The sequence below is a fragment of the Mus musculus genome, chromosome 11 (genome assembly GCF_000001635.26).
Source record: "Mus musculus strain C57BL/6J chromosome 11, GRCm38.p6 C57BL/6J".
In the NCBI taxonomy this organism is placed as follows: domain Eukaryota; kingdom Metazoa; phylum Chordata; class Mammalia; order Rodentia; family Muridae; genus Mus; species Mus musculus.
The window spans coordinates 69526059-69549108 of NC_000077.6; the positions used below are offsets into that span (position 1 = coordinate 69526059).

Consider the following 23050-nt stretch of genomic DNA (forward strand, 5'->3'; position numbering starts at 1 on the left):
GCCTCCTGGATTCAATGTCAATGCTCCATCTGTCTGTCCCCTCTTTATACCTGAGCCTTTGTGAGCTGCAGGCATCCAGATGCCACACCCTTAATGCTTGGCCTGTATCTTCTAAAATTACTGTAATTATGGTGATAGAAAAATTTATCTAATACAATATATGTCCACATTTAACTTCCTCCAGTTGTCCAAATGATGTCACGTATAGCTGGATCTCTTCCTCCCCATCCATATCCCGCCCAGGGCTATCCATCGTCTTATTTTGTTGTTGCTGCTGTTTCTCTTCTGAAACAGGGTCTCACTATGTAAGCCCTGGTCTAGAATACACTGCTACATAAATTAGGATGGCTTTCAACTCACAGAATCCTTCCACCTCTATCTCCCTAATGCTGAAATTAAAGGTATGTACCACCATGCCTAGCCTCTGTGTGTGTGTGTGTGAGAGAGAGAGAGTGTGTGAGTGTGTGTGTGTGTGTGTGTGTGTGTGTGAATGAGTGAGTGTGTGTGTGTGAGTGTGTGTGAGTGAGTGTGTGTGTGTGAGTGAGTGTGTGTGTGTGAGTGAGTGTGTGAGTGTGTGGTGTTTGAGGTGCATTTTTGTTTGTTTGTTTGTTTGTTTAGGTTTTTTTGGTGGGGTATAGACAGAGTTTCATACTCAGGCTGGCCTGGAACTCCTAATACTCCTTCCTGCCTCTGTTTCCTACAACCTCCTTTCATTTCAACAACTCCTATCCTTTGCTATCCTCTGTGTGTGTGTGTGTGTGTGTGTGTGTGTGTGTGTGTGTGTGTGTCCTCCTGTTTTAGCCTCTCAGGTGACAGGATTACAAGCATGTACCATCATGTCGGGCTTTCTCTTTTACGTTGTACTATCAATCACTCTAAGAATCAAGCCAGATGTTTTTCAAATGTCCCTTAATTTGGATTTATCTAAATGCTTGTTATTAGGTTGAAGCTAAATGTTCTCGGTGGAACGCCATAATGTTCCCCAGAACTGGCATCCTTACATTTCAGTGCTGAAACTAAAATGCACGCTGACATTAACGTGAGAGGCCGTCGGTAAGCAGCAACAGCGCAGCCTTCTCACTCCCAGACGCCGTTCCTTGTGCATCTCAGGAAAATTCTTTGTATGTTCTCTCTAAATCCACACTGTGACGGCTGTCTACTCCTGCAGCTGGGCTGTGCCCATCCCTCGTGTCTATTCGCGTCTCCCTAATTGCATTAATGTGTCCGGCCTTTTCTTTCTCATGAACGGCGGCTGCCTCAGCCTTGCGCTCAGTCGGTGACGGATTTTCAACCACAGCTATTCAGTTCCCCGCCATTTCTCATCTGGTTTTGTAGCACGCTGCCTTATTCGTTCCCTAAGATCCGTGCCCCACCTCCCCCTTTCATCTCCTTCCACCTTTTATCATCTCGTAGAGACTGAATTCATGTTGGTATCGAGTTGCACCGTGGCTGTTGTGAGGAGCCTCCTTCCTTGGGTTAGATCTCCCTCCTGTATACGCGCTTTGTTCTTTTTTTTTTTTTTCTTCCCTTTGTCCTTGGTATAATGTGCCCGCCGTTGCCATGCAATTTCGCCCCATTTTGCTCATGCCTGAGCAGCTTTGTCAATTCACTCTTTTGGCTCTAGCACACTGTGGGCGACTTCTTGATGCCCCACTGGGAGAGGCCAGTTTATTTTGCCTCTTGAAGGTAAAGTGAAAGGATTAGGTATTTTATGTTATTCTCTTTTCTGTAGCCTGAGAGACTTGTGTGAGGAGGGGCACGTGGTTAAGGCTAATTTAAGGCAATAGCAAATCTTTGTTAAATGACAAACCTCTTGGGGGATGTTTGGAATGCTCCAAGGTTTTCCCCCAACCAAGTGCGGGAAGAGAAGGAACTTGGAGCTTCAGCACAGTTTAGGGTTCACACCTGTTTGTGAAATTCACTAGATTTGATTATGCCTTTTCCCTGTGTTCTGTGGATCCTGGGCTGTGAGCTGCCTTCATGTCCCAGGTCTCACTCTTTGCCCCTTTTATCAGATACTAGGTTATGGACTCCCCCACTCCCACCTCTACCCCTGCCCCAGTGAAGAAGGGTTTATTTTGGCTAACGGTGTGACAGGGCACAGAGCATCACAGTGGAGAAAGGCGTGGGCATGGCAGGAGGAGACACTCCTTGGAGTCTAAAATCAGAATGCCGAGAGACATGACTCTTTTTTTCCCTTTCTGTGCTGGGGATTGAGTGCAGGGCCTCCTGAAGGTTCCACTAAGCTACTGTGCGTAGTCATTTTTTAAAGGAAGTTTAAACTAGCCACCCTAACCTGGAGAATACAGTAAAATCTCTCATCTACTGTTGTAGCAAGTTAAATGGATCTGTCTCTCTCTCTCTCTCTCTCTCTCTCTCTCTCTCTCTCTCTCAAGATTTTATTTATTATATGTATGTGAGTACACTGTCGCTGTCTTCAGACACACCAGAAGAGGGCATCAAATCCCACTGCAGATGGTTATGAGCCACCATGTGGTTGCTGGGAATTGAACTCAGGCCCTCTGGAAGAGCAGTCAGTGCTCTTAACCTCTGAGCCATCTTTCCAACCCACTCATATCTATTTTTATACATTCCTTTAATGCTGCTATTCATCATTTATACTCCTGCCCTAGTATTAACTGTTTTAATTACTATAGTTTAATAAAGGATTCTTATGTCTATGAATCTCCTTTATTACTTTCTTCATCATTACTGTTGATATATATATATATATATATATAGGGGTTGGGGGTTTGTTTTTTTGGTTTTTTGGTTTTTTGTTTTTTTTTTTTTTTTGAGACAGGGTTTCTCTGTGTAGCCCTGGCTGTCCTGGACCTCACTCTGTAGCCCAGACTGGCTTCAAACTCATAGAGATCCACCTGCCTTCTGCCTCCCGAGTGCTGGGATAAAAGGTGTGTATCATCACCTCCCGGCTTAGATATATATTATTTTAAAATAGTGGTTTTTGGGACAGGGTCTCATATGCCCAGGCCAGCCTGGGACTTGCAGTAAAGCCAAGGAAATCCTTGATCTTCTGATCCTTCTGCCTCTAGCTCCCAAATACTTAGATTTAAAGGCTTGGACTGTTACTCCCAAATTATTTAAGGCTAGGGACCAACCAACTGCAGGTTTTCCTTTGTGCTAGATAGGTATCCTACCGAGTAACTGATATCACTAGCTGCACTGCAAGTTTGAATCAGGGCTGGAGAGATGTCTCAAAGGTTAAGAGTGGGGTTCCACGAGCCGTGGGGCACAGAGGGAGCGTGACTCCGGATGAGGGTGATATGCAGCAGCTCCACAGAGCCTGGAAAGTGGGGTACCCACCTGCACAGGCATGCCCAGCTCCAGCTTCAACCCAAAGACGGGGTCAATGAAGATGGTGAGGGCAGGCACCGCAGGATCCTGGACAAAGTGCTCCAGAACCATGTCGTGCTCCCCCGTCCACGTGGCATCTGCCAGTCCGGTCAACATCGTTCGTGAGAGGAAGAAGGGCTTCTGCGGAGAACAGAGAGACAGGGTGTGTCAGAGCTGTGAGGATGGGTGGTCCTCCCGTCCACGGCTATAAGGGTTGACTTGGGAGATGAGGTGCCAGAAGGCTGGGAAGACGGAATGGCAGGCTTCTTCTAGCTTTTAAGGGAAGGAGCAACAGACTCCCCTGCCTCGGAGAATGAAAACAGAATGTGTCACAGGGGGGAGCGGTGCGCCATTATCTTCCCCAAAATATTTCTTCTGCCTGTGGCTATGAAAACGCATTCTCTGCTATTCTCAACCTCAAAGGGAAGGTGAATGAAGGAAACAAGCAAGATCTGGGCGCGAGGATGGGGTGGGTAGGGCACAAGGTCCACAGCCCATTGCCTAGGAAGCTGCCCCCTCTGCAGCAGGAGATGCCGTTAGCAGTCGACTGGCACAGCAGTTATGAGAACCCAGGGACAGGAGGAAAGGAAAACTGACAAAATGCAGCTAAGGAACAAAGTGATTGGGTTGAAAACAAGTTATCCCCATGAGCCTGCTGAAGCCTGCGATGAGGAGCAAAGACGAGGCTCTGGGGGCTGGAGACACCGCCCAGTCCTTCCCAGTATCCCCGGAAGAGGAGGAAGAGGAATGAGCTCCAAAGAAGAGAAAATAGACAATCTTCTAACAAAGCTCTTTCCTGGACAGGATGTGGAGGAATCAGTGATACAATACCAAGAGCCCAAAAAGGAAAAGATGGGCACAGCCCACACCATCTGTAAATGATGTTTCAAAGAATATACACAGGAGCTGCAGAGATGGCTCTGCGGTTAAGCACACTGACTGCTCTTCCAGAGGTCCTGAGTTCAAATCCCAGCAGCCACATGGTGGCTCACAACCATCTGTAATGAGATCTGATGCCCTCTTCTGGTGCATCTGAAGACAGCCACAGTGTACTTTTTTTTTTTTTTTTTCACAGTGTACTTATTTATAACAATAAATAAATCTTTGGGCCAGAGCAAGTGAGGCTGACCGGAGCGAGCAGAGGTCCTAAATTCAGTTCCCAGCAACTACATGATAGCTCACAACCATCTGTACAGCTAGAGTGTACTCATATACATAAAATAAACAAATCTTAAAAAAAAAAGAATATAAATAAAAACTGACAAAGACATCATTTGCTATCTGTTTTTGTTAGTACTTAGTAAACTGACAGTCCTTAGTCTGGAAAATCCCTTTATTGCTAATGTAAGGGCATATTACAATCTGGTTAGAAAAACTTCGTATTGTGTATTAGAAATATAGGCAATGTTCTTTACCCTTACTATTCTTTCTTACTTAATTTTCATTTTAACCTTAATTTTTCCTTTTATTTTATGAGTATTTTGTCTGCATATATGTGCATATGTCTGTGCACAACTGGTGTGCTGGGTGCACAAGGAGGCCAGTAGAGGGCATCATATCCCATCAAACTGGAGTTAAAGATAGTTGTGAGCCAGCTGGGCGTGGTGGCGCACGCCTTTAATCCCAGCACTCAGGAGGCAAAGGCAGGCAGATTTCTGAGTTCGAGGCCAGCCAGCTCTACAGAGTGAGTTCCAGGACAGCCAGGGCTACACAGAGAAACCCTGTCTCGAAAAACCAAAAAAGATAGTTGTGAGCCATGTAGGTACTGGGAATTGAACCCTGGTCCTCTGGAAGAGCAGAACCACCCACTCTTAGTGACACACGTTTCAGGGTCAGCTTTATGGTATTTATCACAGTGATAGTATGAGAACAAAACATGGCAAACAGCAAAAAGAGTAATGGTTTAACTAGGGTGCATATGGCTACTAAACATGGTAGACTCAAGCAAGAGGATGGAAGATAAAAAGGCCCTACTAAGCTGTGTAGTAGGACCCTGACTCAAAAAGATCAGAGCTACAAGCCTGTAGGGGTGGAGGCACACCTATAATTCTAGCACTAGGGAACCAGACAAGAAGACAGCAATCTACCTTGAGCTATATAGTGAATTTGAGGTTAGCCTGTGCTACGAGCTCTTTCAACAACCAACTAAAATATCTAAGAGCAGAGTGCTTGTCTGGCTGCACAGTCTGTCTTTAGGTCCCGGCATGATGGGAAAGAGAATATTATATTTGGCTGGGGTTGGACCTTTATGATCTTTTAGTTTCTTTTTCTCTGTTTGTTTTCCTTTTGTCTTTTGGTTGTTTGAAACAGAATCTTGATACACAGCCCAGGCCAATTTTATCCATATAAACTCCTGTTTCAGCTTCCCAAGGGCAAATGTGTGCACACATTTCAGCTGGCAAAAAAAAAAAAGCAAGGTTGGGGCTGGAGAGATGGCCCAGTGGTTAAGAGCACTGGCTGTTCCTCCTGAACACCCACATGGCAGCTCACAGCTGTCGCTAACTCCAGTTCCAGGGGATCCAACACCCTCACACAGACCTACATACATGCTGGCAAAACACTAACGAACATAAAACAAAAATAAACAGTGAAAAAATTTTCAAAAAAGAATGCAAGGTTGCCACCCTACTCACCCCCTACATAACAAAGGGTAAGGTTAAGCTCTGCTTGGAAGAAAACACTGAATGTCCATTTCACACAGTGACTATGGCAGTCATGAGGTCCTCAGTCAAAAGACAACAGCAGAAGGACAGAGAACGTCTGAGAAATTACTATCTGAGAAGGACAACATCTACCTGCTTGTTCAAGTTGTTCAGCTGTCCAAGATCAGAGTTGTAAGTCCGATCAAAGCTGACCCAAGGTTGGGGAACGAGAGAGGTCATCTCAGAGGCCTTGTCTCCTGGCACTCACGCTTTGACTGGAAAGGATGTGACCACTGGGGGAAATGCAAACCTACCATGTCCATCAGAGAAGTGCCGAGTTCTGTAGGTTTCTCAGATTTCTCCGGTTCTAGCTCTGGGGAGAACATCAAAGATAGAAGCTATATTACCCAGCAATCCCACTTCTAGTACCCAAGTGGCCTGAGAGCTAAACTGGTGTGGCCTGTTAACGTCTGTTTCAGCGTTGTTCCCAGTGCGGGAGTAGAAATGGGTGGGGGAGCTGGGCCCCAAAGCACATACCTTTTTTTTCCCCCATTTTATTATATGTAAGTACACTGTGGCTGTCCTCAGACATCCCAGAAGAGGGCATCAGATCCCACCACAGATGGCTGTGAGCCACCATGTGGTTGCTGAAACCTGAACTTAGGACCTTTGGAAGAGCAGTCAGTGTTCTCAACTGCTAAACCATCTCTCCATCCCCCAAGGTGCACACCTTTAATCCCAGCACTTGGGAGGCAGAGGTAGGTGGATCTGTGAGTTTGAGGCCAGCCTGGTCTACAAAGGGAGTTCCAGGGGACAAATAGAGCTACACAGACAAACCCTGTTCCAAAAAAAGAAGGAGAAGGAGGAGGAGAAAAAAAGATGACGACGAAGCTGGCACAGGCTATAGCTCAGTGGACCAGGGCCTAGCACACATAAGGCTCTGGGTTCCCTGCCTAGGCCTGAGGAAGGAGGTGGACGGAAGAGGGGCAGATGGTGCAGGAACAGCCTGTGTCCATTTAAGCTATAGCTGGATAAACAAAATATTGGTGCACATCTACAGTGAAGGTGAAGTCCATGCTACGACACAGTTGAAAACTTTCTTCTGTGCAAAAGAAGCCCGACATATAACAGCATATCAGTGTGTGATTCCATTTACATGAAATGCCCATCACAGAAAATCTACAGCGAGAGTGTAGATTAGTCAATTCAGGATCTGAGGGAAAGCTGCTAAAACCAAGGCTCTCCACACAGGGTCAGCTCTTTCCTAGCATATACAAATGTTACAGGATGTCTGAAACTGTAGTTAGGGTGTGGCTCAGCCCTTGGCACATACTGTTAATCCCTTGGCTGGAATACAGACATGCCCTGAGTATACATTTTTAATCCCAAACAATGAAGGTAAAGTTAGTTTGTAGAAGGAAGTACCCATGTTCGAAAGTGATGTTAAATTGAGTGGCAGACAAAGGGATGAATCAGAGAAAATTTTGACAGAATAGGATATGCCCAACTCTCATGAGAGTTAAAAGCACTGGCTGTTCTTCTAGAGGACCCAGGTTCAATTCCCAGCACCCACAGAGCAGCTCATAACTGTCTGTAACAACTTTTTGCAGCTCCAGTTCCAGGGAATCTGACCCCTTCACATAGACATACCTGTAGGCAAAACACCAATGCAAGATAGATAGATAGATAGATAGATAGATAGATAGATAGATAGATAGATAGAGATAGATAGATAGATAGATAGATAGATAGATAGATAGATAGATAAGAAAAAAGGATACTTTTACATAAAAGGCAAAAGGCTGTGGGTTTAATGCCCAGCAACACAAAACAGTGAAGCCAGTGATCAGTCATTTAAGCCAGATGTGTGGCTCATGCTTATAATCAAAACACTGGAGAGGTTTAGGCAGGAGAATTGCTCTGACTTCCAGGTCAACCTGGACTACAAAGTAAGTCCCTGTCTTAAAATAAACAATAGCGGGGCACAGCGACAGAAGCTGGGGAATGATACAATTTTAAGCACTGGGTAAGACCTGGTCTCAAAAAAATAATTAAATAAGTGAATAAAATAAAGAGTGTGTGGGGGGGGGGGAGCCAGGCGTGGTGGCACACCTCTTTAATCCCAGCACTTGGGAGGCAGAGGCAGGCAGATTTCTGAGTTCAAGGCCAGCCTGGTCTACAAAGTGAGTTCCAGGACAGCCAGGGCTAAACAGAGAAACCCTGTCTTGAAACACCCCCCCAAAAGAAGAGTGGGGAGAAGGGGGTCTCAGGCGATCAGTGGGTGTTTGTCTGTCGTGTGGGCGTGAAGACCTAAACATGAATCTCTAGAACCCACATAAGAGCAGAATGCTGTAGTCCAAGCTTCTGTAATCTCAGGTTTAAAAAACAAAAAACTGACAGAAAAACAGAGACAAGAGCATCCCGGAAGTTGTGGTGTGTACAGCCAAAAAATCAACAAAGACACATTGTATCAAACTAGGTGGGAGACAAGGACCAACGACCTGGGTGGTCCTCTAACCACTGCTGCACCTGTGGATTCATTGCAATCACTTATCCAAATGTAAGCAATGCAAATGCACTTTAGTCCCCTCCACCAAGACCCCCCTTTTTTAGCTTTTAAATATTTATTATATGTATGTACACTGTAGCTGTCTTCAGACACCCCAGAAGAAGGCATCAGATCTCATTAAAGATGGTTGTGAGCCACCATGTGGTTGCTGGGAATTGCTCAGGACCTCTGGAAGAGCAGTCAGTGCTCTTAACCACTGAGCCATCTCTCCAGCCCCCGAGTCCCCCACTTTTAAGTACCTATCAGCTTGTCTTTTGAGCCTCTCAGGGGGTGATCTTTTTTTCAGCTCTACCCAGATTCATCCTCTGTCTGTACACACACACACACACACACACACACACACACATATTGCACTGGTTAGCTTTTTTGTCAACTTGACACAAGCTAGAGTCACCTAGGAAGATAGAATCCTAATTTAAAAAAAAAAAAAAATTCCTCCAAGGGCTGGAGAGATGGCTCATAGGTTAAGAGCACTGACTGCTCTTCCAGAGGTTCTGAGTTCAATTCCTAGCAACCACATGATGGCTTATAGCCACCTATAATGAAATCTGGTGCCCTCTTCTGGCCTACAGGCATAGACACAGGCAGAATGCTGTATGCCTAATAAATAAGTAAATATATCTTTTTTAAAAAAATGCCTCCATCAGATTGGCCTGCAGGCAAGTCTGTAAGAGCATTTGGCTGACTGATCCCGGGCAATACCAGCCCACTACTGTAGGTAGCCATTCCCAGACAGGTGATTCTGGGTTATATGAAAAAAGCAAGCCAAGAGGCTAGAGTGATGGCTCAGCATTAAGAGCATTGGCTGCTCTTCCAGAGGACCCAAGTTCGATTCCCAGTACCCACATTGTGGCTCACATTCATCTGTAACTCTAGTTCCAGGATGACACTTTCTTCTGACCCCTTTGTAGTACACAGACATATGTGCAAGCAACACTTCCATACATTCAATACATACACACACACACACACACACATTCATACATACACACACATACATACATACGTTCGTACATACATTCATACACACACCTACATATATACATACATACACTCATACATACATTCATACACACACACATAATACATACATGAGTAAATAAGCAAGCAAGCTGCGCGAGGCAAGATGAGCAGTCTGTAAACATCTCCCCGTGGTCTATGCTCCGGTTCTTGCCTCCAGGTCCTGACCTGCTTGGCTTCTCTCAAAGACAGACCTTTCCCTCCCTAGGTAGCTTTTGGCCTGTGTCAAAAAGTCAAACCAAGACACATACATATATGCATAATACATACATTACACACGTTAAATATACAACACTAGGAGGAGGAGGAGGAGGAAGAGGAAGAAGAGGAGGAGGAAACAGATCCAGGAAGCATCTGGCACCAATTTGTCAAGGTACTTAAAGTGGCTTTCTTTTGGGAGGGATAAAAATGTTCTAGAATTGGATAGCATTGATGGTTGCACAGCTTTTAAATATGTCAAGAAACAGTGTGTTGTATGCTTTAGGCTTCAGTTTCTTGAATGTGGGTTGCAACCCCCTATAGGATTGCATAACAGAACATGGGCACTGGAAACCTTTGACAACAGTAAGAGGTTTCTGATGAAAATTAACGTAAAGGGCTGGTAAGAGGGCTCAGCGGGTACAGGCATACACTGCCAAGCCCGGTGCTCTGGGTTTGATCTCTGGGACCCACATGGTGAAAGGAGAGAACTGACACCAACAAGCTGTCCTCTGACCTCTCTTAAACACTGTGGCACCTGCACGCCACATGCATACTCGGAGAATAAGTAAATAACAATAAAATGTAATAAAATCTTTTTTAAAAAACCAAACTCATAATGAACCCGAGGTATGTCTGGCACCCATCACCATCACCCACACTATATTCTGCAAGTTCACCATGGCCTTGGTCCTCGGCACATCACACACACACACACACACACACACATGCACACGCACTGCACGTACCACCAACACATCGCCAACAAATACCTCCTGAAACACCTCAGCTCAGATTGGAGACTATTGTATGTTATGAACTGCAGGGTTTTTTACTGTACACACCAAGTTTTCTGTTCTTATAAAAACATAACGGTTTAATTATAGAAAACAAAGACCTTAATATTTTCCTGGCATCTCTCCTCGGCATGTAAGTATCAAATTAGTGTATCTTTGGATTGTGTTGTATTAACATGTTTGATTTTTAAAATTGCTGTTTGAAATCTCGGAGTGGCAGTGCACATATTTACACGGTCCCAGTGGAGGGAGAGCAGGGGTAGGAGAATCAATTCCAGGCCAGCCTCGGCTGCATAAAATCACCTGCAGAGCACACAATAGCACGTAGGAGTCATGGGGTGGTGAGTCTCTGTGGGTTCAAGGTCAGCCTTGTCTACATAGTGAGTTCCAAACAAGCAAGGGCCACAGAGTGAGACCCTGTCTCAAACTATACATACATACGTACATACATACAAACACGTACTGCTCTGGCAGAGTTTGACGGCCAGCACACATGTCAGATGGCTCACAACTGACTGTACCTCCAACTTCAGGAGCTTTCTACAGTTCTGCTCTCCTTCATTCAGCACATGCACTCCCAGGAACAATACCAATACTCAGACCCACATACCCAGACCCAGACCCAGACCCACACGCGCACACACACACCATAAAAAGAAAATAAATATTAAAAAAAAAAAAAGAGCTAGCACTAGCACGGTAACTCAGCATCTAAAAGCGTTTGCCCTTCACCTTAACAATCTGAGTTCAATCCCAGGAACCCACAGTGGAGAGGAAGAGAGAATGACCCTGCACACAGTGCAGCGACACTTGTGCACTTACATGGGCACACATACGTAAAAACAACAACAGCAGCAATAATAATGCTAATAGTCATAAAATAACACTAATAAATAAAAATGATGTTAAAGCTAGCTGGAGCAAGACGCAGGTGGTTTGGAGAATGAGAAATTAGAATTAGGAGTACCGCAACATTTAGGTTCTACTCTCTGCCAGTCCTCCTCCTGCACAGAGAAGTTAGGGCCCACCCTTCTCTTATCCCAGGCACTCCACTTTGCCACATCTGCCCTGGGGTCCCACAAACCTACACTGGTTCTCTGCCTCGGCATTTTCTGCTCATGCTAGAGACGGGACAAAACCAGTAGGTTTCCCATTCTTGGGGACTGGAGGGAAGAAGGGACAAACGAGACAGAACTGAAGACTGCGAGCTAGGACGCCCTGCCTGCCAGAAAGGAGGGATGGGGACAAAGAAGGAAACAACGAGAGAAAATGAAGTGAATGATTGCAGACGCTTCACGGCGAGGGGGAGTAGGCTGGATCCCTTGAGAGCTAATGGCTTTCCATTTTTCACTCAGGACTGTCCTCTGAGCCACATGGTCACCATCTTCTTCAAGAGTTCAGCTGGGCTTGCTTGCAAAACATTACCCCAGCTGGAACTGTTGACCTGTGGCCTTTGCTCATAAAAACAGAGAATAAGAGGTGGGTCATGGAACCCTACCTAAGCACCTTGCCACTTCCTTTAACCACTTGTTTGCCATTCTGCCCTAACTGCATATGACCTGGGGGTGTTGGGGAAAGGCTAGAGTGTATAAATGGAGAAGGGCTAAGGGAGAGAGGGGCTTTATCTATGCAGCTATGGGAAAAACATTATCCCTGTTGAGTAAAGACCATCCCCAGATGGAGGCCTCCCACTCCTGTAAGTAACGCCTCACTTATGCTCAGTAAGACAGACCACTAAACCCAGGGTGAACTCTGCAGGCATAAACCTTGGTTTGTGTTAGGACCTTGGAGGGAGACATTGCTTACATTTCCCCAAGGGAAGAAACTTTAGCAATGGGAGACCAAGAGGAAACTAAGCAACCTCTGAAGTAAATGGGTTTTGTCTTCCCTAATACAATTGAGACAAAGGCATGCAATGCTGCCAGGTGTGGTGGCACACCCCTTTAATTCCAGTACTGGGAGGTAAAGGCTGTGAGTTCGAGGTCACCCTGGTCTACAGAGTGAGTTCCAGGACAGCCAGAGACACCCTGAGAAACCCTGTCTTTAAAAAAGAAAAAAAAAAAAAAAAAAAAGACATGCAATACCACAATAGCACATGACATTCATGTCATGGATATATGTAGAAAATTAAGCAATGGTAGAAGATACACCCGGGGGCTGGAGAGATGGCTCAGTGATTAAGAGCACTGACTACTCTCCCAGAGGTCCTGAGCTCAATTCCTAGCAACTACATAGTGGTTCACAACCACCTGTAACGGGATCTGATGCCCCCTTCTGGTGTGTCTGAAGAAAGCTACAGTATACCCATAAATAAATCTTTAAAAAAAGAAGAAACTGGGCAGTGGTGGTGCATGCCTTTAATCCCAGCACTTGGGAGGCAGAGGCAGGCAGATTTTTGAGTCTACAGAGTGAGTTCCAAGACAGCCAGGGCTACAACCAAAAAACCAAAAAAAAAAAAAAAAAAAAAAGGGAAGGAGGAGGAGGAAGAGGAGGAGGAGGATAAGAACAGAAGAAGGGGAAGAAGGAGAAGAAGGAGAAGAAGATACACCCCGTGGCAGGCCAGCAGTGGGCTCTAAAGAAGAAGAAAGCCTAGAGATGTGAGCAGGGCTGTTATCATGGCTGGGGACATTGGCATGGTTTTTCTCTTCCGCCTTGAACTGTCCACGATCCTTTATGCACAATCCATGGTGTCAGAAATACGCTGAAGTTAGAATTGCATGGAGCTTAGAGTGTAGGTCAGAGGGAGAGCCTGTGCTTACCAGAGCAAGATCCCGAGTTCCAGCTCTAGAACAGGACAGAATAAGATTCAAAGTTGTAAGACGTCTGTGAAACAGGGGCTGGGGATGCAGCAGAGTTGGTGGAGTGTTAGCCTCTCCATGAAGCGCTGGGGTCAATCTCCAGCTGGCAAATGCCTGTAATCCCAGCACTGCGAAGATGGAGGCAGGGGGTCAGAAGCTGAGGGTTGTACTGGCTGGGTCTGACTGCAGGCTAGAGTCATCAACAAGGAAGGAGCCTCAGTTGAGGAAATGCCTTCATGAGATCCAGCTGTAAGGCATTTTCTCAATTAGTGATCAATGGGGGAGAGCACAGCCCATTGTGGTAGTGCCATTCCTAGGCTGATGGTCCTTGGTTCTTTAAGAAAGCTGAACAAGCCATATGAAGCGCATCAGCCCTCCATGGCCTCTGTATCATATCAGCTCCTGCCCCTAGGATCCCGCCCTATTTGAGTTCCTATCCTGACTTTCTTCATTGATGAACAAGACTGTGGAAGTGTAAGTCAAATAAACCTTTTCCTCTTCAACTTGCTATATGGGCATGGTGTCTCATTGCAGCAATAGAAACCCTGCCTAAGACAAAGGTCAACTTTGGCTACACAGGAGGTTGAAGACCATGTTGGCTTATATGAGATCCAGTCTCAAAAAAAAAAAGCAATGTAACAAAAGTTTGGAATGAAATCCCTGGCTCCCATTCCAGAAAGCTCTAGAACAATATTTAACAACCAGACTTTTATTACTGTATTCCTACAGTAAAATATATGAATATTTATAGTAAGTGGCTTGAACAGATCATAAATACCTTTGTGTCAGCTTAGGTTAGGTTTCACCACCAAATAAGTTTATACGCCAGACTTTATTGGGGTGGAAACTTGCAAGCTCGAGGTTTCAGGATCTTTTTGAATACGTGATTTGTGTCGGGGTGGGAGCGGGCACAGAGGTGCCACCGTGTATGTGTGGCTGTCAGAGAACAGCTTGTAGGAGTAACTTCTTGCTGTCTCCCGTGTGCGTCCTAAGTATGGAACTCAGGCGGTCACACTTGAAGACAGATACCTTTAACCTCTTAGCCACCTTCCTTGCCCCTTGTTAGAGTTTGGGGGGTTTTTGTTTGTTTGGTCGGTTGGTTGGTTGAGGGGTGGGGGAGGGCGGGATTGAGACAGGCTATCTCAGTATAAGGAGCCCTGGAGCTGTCCTGGACTCAACTTGTGGATCAGGCTGACCTCAAACTCACAGAAATCCTCCTATCTCTGCTTCCCAAGTGCTAGGATCAAAAGCCCGAGCCACCACGCCCCAGCTAGAGTTTTTGAGAAACACAGAAAAGGAACTGTAGACCTGATTATAATTATTTTAAATAGTAATTGAATGAAATGTAAGGCAAAAGACATGAGGGCTCTGTGTGTGGCTCAAAGGATGGATGGATGCTTAAAGCCCAGGGTTCACCTCCCAGTGACATGAAAAATAAAATTTCATTTTTAAGCTTTCATTTAATGTGTGGGTTTTTTTTTTTTTTTTTTTTTTTTTTTTTTTTTTTTGGCCTGCGTGTATGTCTGTGTACCTGGTGCCTATGGAAAACAAAAGACAGCATCAGATCTCTTGAACTGGAGTTACCGGCAAATGTGAGCCACCATCTGGGTGCTGGGAATCAAACCCAAGTCCTCTGGAAGAACAGTCAGTGCTCTTAATAGCTGAGCCATCTCTCTCTCTCTCTCTACACACAGACACACAGACAGACACACACAGACAGACACACACACACACACAGACACACACAGACACACACACACACACACACACACACACTTTTTGTAATGTAGGAGGATCTAGAGAGTTAACTCCTTGGTTAAGAGAATGCACTGCTCTTGCAAAGAACCCAAGTCCCCATTTCCTAGCTCCCACACCAAACGGCTTACAAACCCTGTAACTTCAACTCCAGAGAATAACAACAGTCTGGCTTCCTGTGACAGCACACTCATGTGTACAAATCCACACTCTCCACACACCCACAATTTAAAAAGCCTTTACAAATAAGTATTTTTTTGACCAGTAAGAGTTTTTTAGGGCCAGGCATGACATCATAAGCCTTTAATCCCAGCAGGAATATTTCCGTGAGTTCAGGCCAGCCTGGTCTACATAGCAAGCTCCAGGACAGGAAAGACTACATAGAGAGAGACCCTGTTTCAAAACAAACAAGTAAAAAAAGGGGGCGGGGTGGGCTGGAGAGATGGCTCAGCGGTTAAGAGCACTGATTGCAGGGCTGGTGAGATGGCTCAGTGGGTAAGAGCACCCGACTGCTCTTCCAAAGGTCCAAAGTTCAAATCCCAGCAACCACATGGTGGCTCACAACCATCCGTAACGAGATCTGACTCCCTCTTCTGGAATGTCTGAAGACAGCTACAATGTACTTACATATAATAAATAAATAAATCTTTAAAAAAAAAAAAAAAAAAAAAAAAAAAAGAGCACTGATTGCTCTACCAAAGGTCCTGAGTTCAAAAATCCCAGCAGCCACATGGTAGCTCACAACTATCCGTAATGAGATCTGATGCCCTTTTTTGGTGTGTCTCATCTATGATGAGATCTGATGCCCTCTTCTGGAGTGTCTGAAGACAGCTACAGTGTACTTACATATAATAAATAAATAAATACATAAATAAATAACAAATCTTGGGGCAGGAGCAAGTGGGACCAAAGCAAGCAGAAGTCCTGAGTTCAATTCCCAGCAACCACACATGGTTCACAACCATCTGTATAGCTACAGTGTATTCATATACATAAAATAAATAAATCTTTAAAAAAAAAAAGCCAGGGGTGGTGACACACCCCTTTAATTCCAGCACTCTGGAGGCAGAAGCAGGTAGATTTCTGTGAGTTCAAGGCCAGCCTGATCTATAGTTCAGAGAAAGTTCAAGGATAGTCAGGACTACATAGAGAAACCCTGTCTGGGGAGAGGACGGGGGGGGGGGGGGGGGGGGGGGACACGGACCGGTTTTCTGTGGTATAGGAAGACTGGTGCATCCATTTTGAAACATTTTCTCTTTGTTTCTCAGAAGGTTCTCCAAACAACACCTTCCCTGCTGTCTGCCCTAGCTCCTGGTACCAGGCTTCTTGGAGCTAGTCAATTTTAAACTGTTTTGAACTGAGCACATGAGACATCAGAGATGATAATATTGCATGTTTCTAAAAGGCTATACATAGATCCTAGACTGAGTTCATGGGCCTTTCCCTAGACCTGCACTTCATCTCCTAACCCTTACGGGCAACATCAGTAAGGAGCCAGGAAAGGCGCAGGTCTACACTCCCACAACTCGGGAGACTGAAAACGAAAGGTCAAAAATTCAAAGCAAGAGCCAGAGTTCAAAGCCCTCCTGGGACATATAAGAAAACTCCATCTCAGTGTGAGTGAGTGAGTGAGTGAGTGTGTGTGTGTGTGTGTGTGTGTGTGTGTGTGTGTGTGTGTGTGTGTGTGGCTAGCACACCTACAGCCCTAAGCCTATTCCCACTATCCCATTACAGTGGATTCTCTCTGGGGACACAGCTCCGTGGGAGAGCGCTCGCCTAACATGCATGAGGCCTTGGGTTGAGCCCTCAACACTAAAGGAAAAAAGAGACACGGGGATGGATGAGCACATAAGGGTACTCATCACCAAGCCCAACCACATGAGTGTGATCCCTGGACCCCATGGGCTAAGAGGAAAGAACCAACTCCCACAAGCTGTCCTCCAACCTCTACATATGCACCATGATATGAGCAGGCTCACCCATCCCTCCACAAGATAATTAAATAATTAGGGGCTGGAGAGATTATTTCATGGTTAAGAGCACTGCTTTCTCTTCCAGAGAACCTAGGTTTGATTTCAGCAGCCAAGTGGGGGCTCACCATCTACACTGGAGCCCCAGGGGAATCTGATGTTCTGGCCTCCACCAGATATATGGCATGGGGTGCTCGGACCAACATTCAGGCAAAACAACTATACATATAATAAAATAGTAGTAGTAATAATAAAATACTTATTAAATAAAATTTTAGAAGTCAACAGGAGAAGATTCTATTTCTCTTCATCCTTACAGGACACTAGCAATACCAACAAGCCCCGCGTTTTAAAAGGTGAGGTCTACACCTGGCTCACAGCCTCAGGCCGTTGGACAGGATCTAAAGGGAAAGCAACCGACAGCAACCAAGACCCCAACCCCTCCAACCACTCTGGCTCCAGGATCAACTCCACAAGAGGCAGCTCTTTGTTCCCTCCATGTAGGCTTCTTTTCCTGTCACCCTGAACCTGAACCTCCACAATCTACCAAGTCTCTGCCAAGCTGAGGAAGAAAACACAGGAGCTTTCAACAGATGGTGGAACGCATCAGCCGGGCTTAGGAATCAAAGGGTGGCGAAGCAGGCTGGGTCTCCATGGTGATGGGCTTAATGGAAGAAAAACACTATTTGTTTTGCCACCCAGGGTGAAAATAGGAAAAAGGAAGAGATCAAACCCTCTACAGTGGGGTGGGAACAACCAGAAACACTTGAAATAAGGAAGAGGCTAGAGAAAGAACTGGCTGGTGAATTCCTGGTACACTGATGGGAGATTTTAAAAAACAGAATAAATAGCGGGCTGACCAGGAAGAAGGCACGTGCACATATCAAGAGGAAAGAAAAGAGAAGGATGGAGGCTCTGTGGAAGCCTTAGATACACTATCACATCTGTCCTGCTTCGTGGTCCTGCGCCCTAGCCCCAAGATACTCCTGAGTTGGGCATGGTGGTGCCCCCTTTAATCCCAGGGCTTGTGAGGCAAAGGGAGGCAGATCCCTGATGAATGCCAGGCCCGCCTGCTGTACCTAGCCAGTTTGAGACCACCCAGAGCTACACAGAGAGACCCTGTCTCAGGAAAAAAAAAAAAAAAAGCTCTCAAAAGCCTCTCTACTTCTGCCCACGGTCCATTTCTAAGTCCCCTCCGTCCCAGCAAGTACTCACCAGAGTCCTCCTTGCCAGACTCGGGCTCTGGCTCCTGACCATCAGGGAGCAGGGAAGCCTCTGTAGCTCCTGGGCCTGCAGTGGACTGAGGAGCTCGGACAACTCGGCCTGCCCGGGCGCCTCCCCGGCCAGCCACTTTTCGCTTCTTCTCGGCTTTGCTAGCCATCTTGAAGGCAAAACCTGCAGGTACACGGGGGCAGGAAGTCCACCTCCAGATCCCACCTCTAACCCAGCCTCCAGGTACACATGTTCCCTCTGGACTCAGAAACTTGAGTGGGACACCTTAGATGATCATCTTTTCTGGGGGTACCCTGCTGTACCCTCGGAGCATACCCAATAGAACCTTGGCTCCCAAGGGTCACAGCTCAGTGGTAAAGTGCTTGCTTGGAATGTGTATACAAGGCCCTGGGTTAGGCTCCAAACACCCAATTTAAGAAGGGAGGGGGACCATGGAGGCCTCTCTTCTTCCCTGGGATAACCCAAACTCTTCACAGAATCAGATTAAAAGTCAAAGCCCCGGGCAGGCTAGAGGGCTCAGAACGTTAAGGTGCTTGCCAACCAGTCTAAGGGCCTGAGTTCAATCCCTGGGGTTCATGTGGTATAGAGTGCACATGCACAAGTGTTCTCTGCCCTGCAAGTACACACCACGGCATGCACACACACACATACACACACACAAACTGCAAGTAGGGGAAATCAAGGTCTCATAAGCCATTAGGAATAAACAAATAACAGACACAGGAACTGAAAAGATAGCTTTCTCCTCGTCAGGACCACAAGAGTTTGGTTCCCCAGCACCAGGTGACTCACAACTGTCTGTAACTCCAGTTCCTAGTGATCTGACTCCCTTCTTTGGGTATCTACACACGTTTGCATACATATATATGTACATATACATTAAATATATATATATATATATACACACACACACATACATACACATACACACATACACACACACATATATATATATCAGAAACCGCACTAAGGGAGGTTATGGAAAACGTCTATGTTCACCCAGGCCTTCAGCTACACTATCCTGCAGTCTCCTGAATAAGAGAAGGCACAGTCCCGGTGATTGCCACCATCGTCGCTGTTACTGTGTCAAGTCACTGAGGCAAACCCAGATGATTTTCCTATGTAGCTCCTCTCCTCCTCACTTAAAAAAAAAAATGTTCTTCCCACCACACTGAGATCTCAGCAGCCTTAAACAAAGACCGTGTGCACAAGTCTCTTTAGTCTTTAATTGCTTAGAGGTGGGGAGCCTGGTTAGTGTGGACTGTGGTTTCTTAGGCCTGTTGGTTGAGTCTATGCTAAGTACACAATTTCAGGATCACCAGATTCCAAATGTCCTTAGGAACAACCAAGAAGGACAAAAGCCACCCAGTAATGAATGTCAAATTATGCAATGGTGAAAAAAAAGAAACTGAGGACATGAGGAAGACCCAGTGGGCAAAAAAAAAAAAAAAAAGCAACTAAGTCAGGAGCACAGAATCTCCTGAACACACTGTAGAATGCTGGGCGCTCCCTCTTCCTCCTCAAGAGCCTGGCAGCCACCTGTGGCTGCCTTGCCTCATCCCCACAGGCTGCCACAGGCATTGATCACCGGGTTATGAATTTCAAACTTGAAGGATTTGTACTTTGCTCCAAGGAAAAACGTTCTGTTAGGCCAACAAATCAATAAAACCAACTACAAGAGCGCGGTTTCCTCCATCAGCCTCAGGGGGAAGCATCTAGCTCCCCTAAGCCTCACACTGGAGCCTCTGGAGACAGAAACCACACTGCAGACACCGGGAGACACTGTTCCAGCCTGGGGCTCACTGGGGTTACTGGAAATACCTCAGGGCCCGCTTGCTCCTCAAACTGGTCACCAGTAGGCAGTCTCCCTCACAACTTCTTGCCCACACAACTGTTCCCCCTTCACTGCACCCCGAATTGCCCTTCTTCTTCCCAGTCACAAATGTTCCTTGCTCCCCTCTCCCCCTACAACCACCCCAGCTCGGCTGCTGCTCCTCCCCTACAGCTGCCCCCTTCTCCCCAGCATTCTTTCCTTCCCTCTGTCCCGACACACACCTCACAAGGTCGACCCTCTCCTCCCTAGACAGACGGTTGGGTCACACCAACCAAGAAGCTGCCCCGCGTGGCCCTCCCAGGCCCGCGCCTGCATGCACGCGTCGCCATGGCAACTCGGGGCCGGGAGAGTAAGTGGCGGGTCTGCGGACACTGCGCAGGCGCACTGCTCCGCGGCCCCACCCCACGAGAGTCTTTCCCGCGTGGATCTGAGACTAAAGGGCAAGGGGGGGCGCGGCTAGGGTTTCGAGAGCTACTAAATCTGGGAGCCGAAGGTGCGGGGGACGGCTCCCGCCTGGATTTGAGGACTATGCTGGAAGAGCTGGGACTGAAAACAATGAGACACGGTCTCGCAGGATGTGGAAAAGACAGGGGGACCCAAACGCCCGACCCCGGCCCCCAGGTGTGTGGGCTCCGGCCTGCACGGGTCCAGCAGGTGGCGCTCGGGGTCCCGCCTGCGAGACTCGTTCACCTTCTAGAAAACTCTCCAGGATTTCCAAACAGCCAGGGCTGCAGCTGGGTCCAGGGGAAAAACCGGGGCTGGAGCACCCCTGCCCTCCCGCTGCTCCCGCTTCTTAGCCCGGATTGGGGTCTAGGATTGCTGGGAGGCACGGGGCGGGGGCGGGGGGGAACGGGTGAAGGCTGGAACTGGAATTTTTTTTTTTTTTTTAATCTGAGGATTGGCTTTGAAAAGCGTTGCTGGTTTGGGGGGCAAACGAGAGGCGGGGACTCCCCTGGGGAAGGTGACCCGGCCTGGGAGGAGCTTTGCTCTCCATAAGAACAAAGGCTGCGTCCCAGAGCAGCTTGGAGATCATTGGAGGGGCAGAACTGAGTGGGTGCTAGGGGGCGCTGCGTGTCCTGGTGGCTGGAAGGTGGAAAAGACAGCTGTACCCGAGGTCGCAAGACGCTTTGGGGAGACGTGGGAAATGCCACGAGGAAGCAGAATCATGGGAATAGGGAGGCGCCCTCCCTGCTTCCATCAATAGTGCCTAATTAAGACAAAGCCAGCAGCGAGCCCACTGATTACATTTCCATGAGGAGCTAAATTGATGACATTTTCTTTGCTGGATATGAAGAGACGCTGGCACCTCAGTTCTACCATTTTCACACCTGACAGGTCTCATTTAGCCAGTCTGGTCCTGCCGGAAGTGGCAGTCCCTGGTACTCCTGGAAGCCAATGCATTTATCTACACCCTGACCCAAGCCACCACTTCCATAATCGACCATTCCTCTCTTACTTACACCAACACCAATACCAACACCTTCCCCGTTCGCCATGTAGCTCAAGCTGGCCTCAAACTCTCAAACTTTGAGTCTTGCCTCTGCCTCTTGGGTGCTGGAATTATGGGGGTGTGCTGCCACATCTAGCTGCCGCCATTATCCTGAAGATGAGTTTCTGAGCTCTGATTTGTGTGGTCTTTGGCCCAGCCCAGACTCCTGTTGCTGAGAGAGCAGGGACTGAAGGAAAGAGGCTGCGCCACACCCTAAAACCAACAGCTGCACAGTACACGGGGCTGGGATGGAACTCATAGGTAATCTTCCAGCCAGATGGTAAAGAGGGGTGATGTGACTGGTCAGAATCCCGAGGGAAAAGTCCCAAAGGACTGAAAATTTGTGGGGAGGCTTGGGATGGGGATCCTCAAGGGCAGGTTCATAAATCCCTCAGGGAAAGGAACTTTGCATAGACCCTTTTTCTCTTCTGACTCCCCTCTCAACGGTGGCTGTGCCTAGGGATCCCAGCCCCCCACATTATGCTAAATAGGTAATCAAACATCTTGCTTTGCTAATTACTGCTCAATCCGATTAAACGCCGCTGAAGCTCATCAGCAGAGGTGGAGGTAAAGGGAGGGGGGGGGCGCAGCCACAGCTGTGATGGGATGCTTGTCCCTAGGGGCTGTAGGGGACAGCTGAGAAACAACCAGAGTAGCAAGTCTAAGCACATCCCAAAGGAAAGGGACTGAGCAGTTGTACCCTGAGATCGGTCCCTTAGCCTGGGCCACCTCAACTATAGGCGTTTCTCTCCTCCCAGAGCCTTATCACCCTCAGAACCCAGGCACCCGGCCATTCCCACAGTCACCCACACACACCCCTGTCCCAGATTTAATAAGGTCTGTTCTCCCACTGTCAATATTTGATTTCTCAGAGCCATCTCCACGGAGAAGAGGGGCCTCGGTCCTTCTTCCCCCCTACCTTGGTCCTTTTGGGCCCAGTCCTAGTCCCTTTGTGCTCCCAACCTTCTCTGAACTTACTGACTTAATGAAATGATATTAAAGTCTTAAGCAACTCCAAGAAGAATGGTTGCTATGGTAAAGGGAGTGGGCAGGACGCCTGGGTCCCTGAGGGGTGTAAGGGCTGAGAGGGAGAGGGAGCCAGAAGCTAAGACCTAGAAGTCACAGCCCCCTACCCCCACCCTCCAACCCCCGTGGGTAATAGCAAACTTTGGATGAGGTGGGTGCCATACCTCTAGATCTTCGTGAGAAGCAGGGAATAAGGTGGGTGCTAGGAGAAGCTGGAAGGACAGATGTTCAAGGGGTCAGGGTCTTACCCGCCACTGGCTGACCTGAGTATCCATTAGGAGAGAGGGATCAGTGTGGGAGACGGGGCCTCTGTGCCAGCAACCGCCCTGCTGACCCTGCCCTGGACCAGTTCCGTGAGAACCAGA

The 23050-nt window shown here is 47.2% G+C and overlaps 1 protein-coding gene across 10 annotated transcripts in view; it reads right to left on the reverse strand.

The window, feature by feature from the left end:
• Dnah2 (dynein, axonemal, heavy chain 2) overlaps positions 1-23050 on the reverse strand; it is a 128302-nt gene extending 105252 nt beyond the window's left edge. For 2 of the 10 annotated variants that reach the window (XR_003949463.1, XM_011249081.3), the window contains exons 1-4: positions 20392-20692; positions 18319-18498; positions 13340-13506; positions 3325-3495 (exon numbers count right to left, since the gene is read on the reverse strand). Coding sequence is in view for 9 of the 10 variants with exons in the window: in XM_011249081.3 (XP_011247383.1) it covers positions 3325-3495; positions 13340-13506; positions 18319-18484 (504 nt within the window). In the remaining variant the exon portion in view is untranslated. Of the gene's footprint in view, positions 1-3324; positions 3496-6149; positions 6252-6310; positions 6370-13339; positions 13507-18318; positions 18499-20391; positions 20693-22933 lie in introns of those variants that run through there. The other 8 variants (XM_011249074.3, NM_001081330.1, XM_006533552.4 and 5 more) reach the window with 8 other exon arrangements.